Source organism: Tarenaya hassleriana, unplaced genomic scaffold (genome assembly GCF_000463585.1).
Source record: "Tarenaya hassleriana unplaced genomic scaffold, ASM46358v1 Cleome12, whole genome shotgun sequence".
Classification (NCBI taxonomy): Eukaryota; Viridiplantae; Streptophyta; class Magnoliopsida; order Brassicales; family Cleomaceae; genus Tarenaya; species Tarenaya hassleriana.
In genome coordinates, this window is record NW_010962392.1 from 2,256,250 (window position 1) to 2,263,083 (window position 6,834).

Below are 6,834 nucleotides of genomic sequence, written 5' to 3' on the forward strand. Positions count from 1 at the left end.
CCCTAAAAACTTGAATTATTGGGTTTATGCATTCACCGGAAGCTAAGAGCGGAAGGATCGATCGGAGGGAGGAAGAGATGGTGGGGCCTGGAAGACCTCAGATCGTGCTCTTCGGTTCTTCCATTGTTCAGTTTAGTTTCATCAATGGCGGATGGGGAGCCATTCTTGCCGATCTCTACGCTCGCAGGGTTCGTAATTCTCTTTCATATCATTCTCCTCGAGTTCGATTCCTGTCTCGAAATTATGAAATCTGAATTTCTTTTATCCTATAACTTGAATATCTGCTTTCCGAAATCGATGGTTTGAAGCGCTTAATACTAATTCGGTTGGTACGATCAAATGCGAATGGGTTTGAATTTTCTGGTTTTGAATATTTTTTTTAGTGAGAATCATTGCTGCCAAGTGCATACAACTTTTACCGTGATGATGCTTTCTCAAGGACGATGTTTCCATTTTTGGTGTTTCTTTAGTTGTTTAGTACGAGCATCAGTTCATGTTGTCGCAGTGATAAACTGCAGGAAGTGACCATTTACTGTTTGCAAGTGGAGATCTCTTCCTTTTTTTTTTTAATCTTTTTCTTGTTTGGGTTCGCTGAGGTGAAATAAAGTAAACGAATGTCGTTCTGTTCTGGGAAAAAAAAAGAGATTATCCCCAATATTCAAATCTGTATTCTTACATGTTCTTCACTTTCAATGAGCCCCTGTTCCAACTTTTTAATATGTGAATACACGTACGTATAGCTATGACTACTTCAATTTCTCATGTTTTGAACGTGTAAGAATCAGTATGAACTATGAAGCATGATGTTCGCTGAAGGGGAAGAAAAATATGTGTTTTACTCAAGGTTCTTGGTTTGGATACTGTTACTGAAACGTAATCTGACACCAATGTCGGATCTCATCATGATAGCTGATTTCTGTATCACTATGTCCCTTAAGTCTTGGATCTGTAAGATTCCTCCTAACCCAATGATCCTTAACCGTAAATTTGAACCCTAAAAACTTGAATTATTGGGTTTATGCATTCACCGGAAGCTAAGAGCGGAAGGATCGATCGGAGGGAGGAAGAGATGGTGGGGCCTGGAAGACCTCAGATCGTGCTCTTCGGTTCTTCCATTGTTCAGTTTAGTTTCATCAATGGCGGATGGGGAGCCATTCTTGCCGATCTCTACGCTCGCAGGGTTCGTAATTCTCTTTCATATCATTCTCCTCGAGTTCGATTCCTGTCTCGAAATTATGAAATCTGAATTTCTTTTATCCTATAACTTGAATATCTGCTTTCCGAAATCGATGGTTTGAAGCGCTTAATACTAATTCGGTTGGTACGATCAAATGCGAATGGGTTTGAATTTTCTGGTTTTGAATATTTTTTTTAGTGAGAATCATTGCTGCCAAGTGCATACAACTTTTACCGTGATGATGCTTTCTCAAGGACGATGTTTCCATTTTTGGTGTTTCTTTAGTTGTTTAGTACGAGCATCAGTTCATGTTGTCGCAGTGATAAACTGCAGGAAGTGACCATTTACTGTTTGCAAGTGGAGATCTCTTCCTTTTTTTTTTTAATCTTTTTCTTGTTTGGGTTCGCTGAGGTGAAATAAAGTAAACGAATGTCGTTCTGTTCTGGGAAAAAAAAAGAGATTATCCCCAATATTCAAATCTGTATTCTTACATGTTCTTCACTTTCAATGAGCCCCTGTTCCAACTTTTTAATATGTGAATACACGTACGTATAGCTATGACTACTTCAATTTCTCATGTTTTGAACGTGTAAGAATCAGTATGAACTATGAAGCATGATGTTCGCTGAAGGGGAAGAAAAATATGTGTTTTACTCAAGGTTCTTGGTTTGGATACTGTTACTGAAACGTAATCTGACACCAATGTCGGATCTCATCATGATAGCTGATTTCTGTATCACTATGTCCCTTAAGTCTTGGATCTGTAAGATTCCTCCTAACCCAATGATCCTTTGTGTTTTTGACTTTTGATGCATTCATTCACAGGCTGACATTATCCTGCGGGGATATGCCGGTTGGAATTCAAGGTTCGGTTTGCAGGTCATAGACCAAGTTTTCCCAAAGGTATACCACTAAAAACCCAGGAAAATTCTTCCAAAGAGCTGTTTCAGTTCAGTTACAGTCTGATCTGTTGCTTTTACTCCAAAGTTTAGATCTTTATTTGCCAATGGCCAATGTCTGGTTTTGATGTTCTATAAGAATGCTGCCGTTCAACCTGCATTGGTGATAGTCTATTTTGGTGGGAATGATTCGATGCATCCTCATCCATCAGGCCTAGGTGCTCATGTCCCTCTACCTGAATACATACAAAACATGAGGAAAATTGCAGAGCATCTCTTGGTAATGCCTTTTTAAACTTCAGCATGAATGTAATTTGAGGCGCTTAGACTAAAAACGTGTCCTTTTTTGTTTCTTTTTGTCTCTTCGAAGAGCCTTTCCGACAAGACCCGGGTCATCTTTCTCACCTCCCCACCTGTGAACGAGAAACAAATCCAGGAATCTATCGGGTACATTTCTTGGATGAGCTATATATATGTTTTACCCTTATAATGTGAGTTTATGGACTGTATATATTATCTGGATGTTGCGGTTGCCTTAGGGATGTAGCCCGTGGCCGGAAGAATGAGCTCTGTCGTATATACTCAGACGCGTTGGTAGATCTATGCGAAGAGATCAATGTCAAAGCTATTGATCTTTGGACCGCATTCCAGCAACATGACGATTGGTTGAACACTTGCTTCACGTAAATTATTCTTTCATTCTTCTGTCTTGATCAATCGATCTCCATCAGATACGAAGAACAAACCCACTCGTCAGTAGATTCAATTCAATATCGAGGGGACTTCACAATTCATAAGACTCGTCGTTTTGATTGGACAGGGACGGAATACATTTCACGGAGTTGGCGAGTGAGATTGTGGTGAGGGAGATACTGAAGGTCCTGAGGGAAGCTGATTGGAAACCAAACCTTCACTGGAAGTCATTACCGGTCGAGTTCCCATTTGATTTCGGTACACCCAACTCTCCAAGCCTTTTTGACCTGGAATTAACCAGAAATAACCACTGGTACTAAACCGGTCCGGTTTTTAGCATTTTAGTATTTTACCAGCGAATTAACCAGAAACAGTCACTGGGTCTAAACAAAAACTGTCACGGTTATTGGATGGAGAAAACTTCACAATAAATAGGGTTGGAGGATGTTTGTCAGGGCGTAAGGTTGTCGATAATACGTTTCTTCCTGAAATGTTGTACGACCTAAATTGTTTACATAAAATAATGTTATATGACCCACCTGTTGATTTTATATATTTAAATAATGTTGGACGACCAATGATAAATAAAATAGAATTATGTTTCAGGGTAGCGTGTCCACAGAGAATTAACGAGTACGTGAACTTTTGTCGTTTTATGAATCTAGTGTTTGACCGCAGTGTTTTGCATGAATAATGTATAATCCAATTATTTAAAATATTTATTATCCATTGGTCATATTTTTAAAATTATATATAATAAATATATTTTTAATAAAGAATGAGTTTAAATCAAATTTGAACTAGTTATAATTTATTATAAAATAAAAAATCCAATCCTAAAAATAATTTAATTAAGAACCAAACAATCAACCTTTATTACAATATGGCTAACATCTTGATTTATAAAATGATTATAACTAATCGATAAACTCGCGGAGGCACCCAAAAAAGTCAAAACTATAGCACCTAACAGCACATAGTGTGTATATATATATATATATTGATTGTATAATAGTGACTACGACGATATATTATCTCCTATTGAAATAAAACACGTTATACTCTATAGTCCCAAATAATAATAATAATCTATACAGTGATATTGGTTGACTTTTATTAAATTTAATTTTACAAAATACAACGAGTTTTTAAAAAGAAATAGCCGTTACGTTAAAAAAAGGGCAAAGAGGTAAACTACGAAAAGACCTCTCGATTATTTTGTCTAACTGTTCCTACGGGTCAAATGAATTGCTCTGACTTCCGTCCTTACCCACTCTCTCTCTCTACCCTTCAAGACGAGGGAGAGAGAAAAAGAGAGACGAAGACCGACCGGTAAAATTCTCTCTCTCTCTCCTCTTTTCTTCTTCCTCTTCATGGGCTCTACTCGCAGCAGATCCTCAGGTGCGTTCTCCTCTCCTCTGTTCCTTCACACCTTGACCTCCATTTAGGGTTTGTGTTAGGGTTCCTTTTCCCCCTAACGCGAGCTTCTTCGTTACGCCATCTCTGATCATCTTTTACATCTTCTCTCTCTCTCTAGAATGTCTGATCCGGATTCCGCTCCTTCCACCTCTTCGTTCTCCATTTCCGACGCCGAGGTTTCAAGGGCGGTGGTTCCTTCGTCTTCGTCTTCACCCACGTCATCCTCTTCCTCTTCCTCTTCTTCTTCTTCTTCGGGTATTGAAGAAGAAGAGAGGTTTCAACTTCAGAATCCGGACCTGGGTTATCGGTATATCGGAATTCTGAATCGGGGTGATGTTGCGGCGCTTGGCGATGCATCTGCCGGTGCTGACGAAGAGAGCTTCTCCTGCTTCGCTGTGGTCCTCACTTTCTGGTTCTTTGGTTCGTCTCGATACTTTCTTCCCTCGTTTGAGTTAGTATTGATTGTTGAAGTTGGAATCTAGGGATTGACTAGTTCGTTTCCTCCTATTTTATTAGTGGGAGGACTTAATCTGACTGTTGTGTTGATGACTCAGTGGCTATGACCTTGATTTTGGGTGTCTATGGTTCAAAGAACACGTGGATTGGTCCGAATTCTTCTGTTCTCGTCGACCTGAATCCCTTCTTTGTCCAAAGCATAAAGGTGGGATTGGCTTTGTTTCCTGGTCTTCCTTTTCTGTGCTCTTGATGGGTTTTCTGTGTATGATCAATCTCGGGACTCTGTCGGGATGATTCTGCCAGGTGAATCAACTGGATGATATGAAACCTGGGCTGAAGTTATTTGGGTTCTATAGATCTCCTTCTCTTGATGTCATAGAGACTTGGTCAGAAACTCACCTTTTATCTCTCTCCGCCGGTTCTCACAAGGCAAGTTCTAATCTTCTTTGCATTGCCTTTTGGTAGAATCTTTCCCTATGAAGATATGAAAAATCTTGATTCTGTTTATAAGTCCTTCTTCTAAGCATAAAATTTTGTCTATTTCTTGGAACGGATGTGCAAATTGAAAGAGAGATTCAGATTCAATGGTATGATCGGATACAAAAGTCTTTTTTTCTTCTTCTAAAGTTTTGTAGTCTCCAGGGGTGGGCATACTATCTGAACCAGGGAACTTGTTTAAATATTTCATACAATGTCAAATCACAAGATTCCTCAGTTCTGCTTGTAATTGCTCAAGGTATGTTAATAGTAAGATTACCTGTGATTTTGCTTCTGTTTCTATTAGCTCATCTGCTCTTATGGGTGACCGGCCAGTGATTCTTATGTTGATTCACTGAAGTGTTGTTACCTTTTGAAGCACTGTACTTATCATGTCGCTGCTAGCAATTTGCAGGAGCTGAAGGTTTTTCTCGGTGGTTAGAGGACCCTGCATTTCCTAACACCACTTTATCATGGAATCTCATCCATGGTTAGTCAGGCTGAAGTTATCAACTTAAAATGCATTGGTTAAGCTGATTATACAAGACTTTTTAATAAAAATTCCTTCACAGGGAGTGGTATGGTTGAAATGAAGGTACCCAGATCTTCAAGTTATTATGTTGCTGTGGATAACTTGAACAGTATGGACGTAAAGGTAACTGGTCGAGTAAAGATCTGGCTTTTGCTTTTTGATTCTATCAAGGATTGTTTTGAGAAAAACAAGCGGCTTTCCTCTCTGGGGGAACTGTTCTAGAATTTCATTATTGTTCTGTCTCTTTCATGGCTCAGTTGATACATAGCTTCAGTTTATTTGACCGGACAACAGGAACCGTTTCTCCTATTTGAATGTTATGATTTGTCCACATGGAGATGTTTCTTTGGAAGACAAATGAGGTTGGATATTTTGGCAGGTGGAATTGGATATTGGTATAAGGGCTTTCTTGTATGATACTACAGAATCATTCTACATGTGTACCTTTGGCGATGGCGAGTGCTCATTCGATGTCATGTTTCCTCGTGGAAATTCTTTTGTGTTGACCTCGCCAGCTCTGGAAGAGGTACATCTCTCTCTTTATTCTTTTGGATCTTCCCGAGGAAACGCCCCAAAAGTTGGAAAAATCATGAGAGATGATCCTCAATTCCACTATTTCTCCGGATTCAGGAAACATCTACTGAAGAATGGTATGTTAGGTTTTCCTATCAACCCAGATGGATAACATATATAACCGGAACAGGTAACGTTTTCATCCTATCATAAAATTTTCAAACCTTTTGGGATATCTGATATGAAATATTTCTGTTCGAAGAAACATCTCCTCCTAACGAACACAACTATATCTTTAATCATGCAGTTCTTATGAGTGGACTCATGTTGGTGGCATTGAAATACCGGCAATGGTCCCAGTGCATAAGGGGGGAAGATGGAAGGAATTCGGATCAAGAAGAATCTCAAAGAAGAGAAGCCCTGCTTTCAAACAAAGATGATGATGGAGGCGGAAGCACTTGTTCTTCTTATGAATCCATTTCCAATGATGAGGATGCTGATTTGGAAGAGCTCTTGGCAATGGAGGGTGAAACCAGCAGTGGCGGTAACACCAGACGCCTTTGCGCCATTTGTTTTGATGCTCCGAGAGATTGTTTCTTCCTACCCTGTGGCCATTGCGTCTCTTGTTTCCATTGCGGAACTCGGTACGTGCTTTTTCCTCGTGTAGG

The 6,834-nt window shown here is 39.5% G+C and overlaps 2 protein-coding genes across 3 annotated transcripts in view; both read left to right on the forward strand.

Moving 5' to 3' along the window:
* LOC104806609 (GDSL esterase/lipase At2g38180) lies at positions 1-3,303 on the forward strand. 2 transcript variants are annotated; one of them, XM_010531593.2, is made up of 6 exons: positions 1-188; positions 2,003-2,080; positions 2,216-2,356; positions 2,447-2,523; positions 2,616-2,759; positions 2,897-3,303. In XM_010531593.2, exons 1-6 carry the CDS (start codon positions 27-29, stop codon positions 3,087-3,089), a joined length of 795 nt encoding a protein of 264 aa, XP_010529895.1. In that variant the 5' UTR covers positions 1-26; the 3' UTR covers positions 3,090-3,303. The 2 variants fall into 2 exon arrangements, with proteins under 2 accessions (XP_010529895.1, XP_010529894.1); XM_010531592.1 differs by lacking the exon at positions 1-188 and adding an exon at positions 1,001-1,180.
* Positions 3,304-4,048: 745 nt separating this feature from the next.
* LOC104807018 overlaps positions 4,049-6,834 on the forward strand; it is a 3,336-nt gene continuing 550 nt past the window's right edge. The window contains exons 1-10 of the mRNA XM_010532127.2: positions 4,049-4,170; positions 4,307-4,608; positions 4,743-4,849; positions 4,948-5,073; positions 5,287-5,380; positions 5,537-5,611; positions 5,694-5,776; positions 6,033-6,179; positions 6,284-6,356; positions 6,474-6,829. Of these exons, the coding sequence (XP_010530429.1) occupies positions 4,308-4,608; positions 4,743-4,849; positions 4,948-5,073; positions 5,287-5,380; positions 5,537-5,611; positions 5,694-5,776; positions 6,033-6,179; positions 6,284-6,356; positions 6,474-6,829 (1,362 nt within the window). The 5' untranslated portion in view covers positions 4,049-4,170; position 4,307. The remainder of the gene's footprint in view (positions 4,171-4,306; positions 4,609-4,742; positions 4,850-4,947; positions 5,074-5,286; positions 5,381-5,536; positions 5,612-5,693; positions 5,777-6,032; positions 6,180-6,283; positions 6,357-6,473; positions 6,830-6,834) is intronic.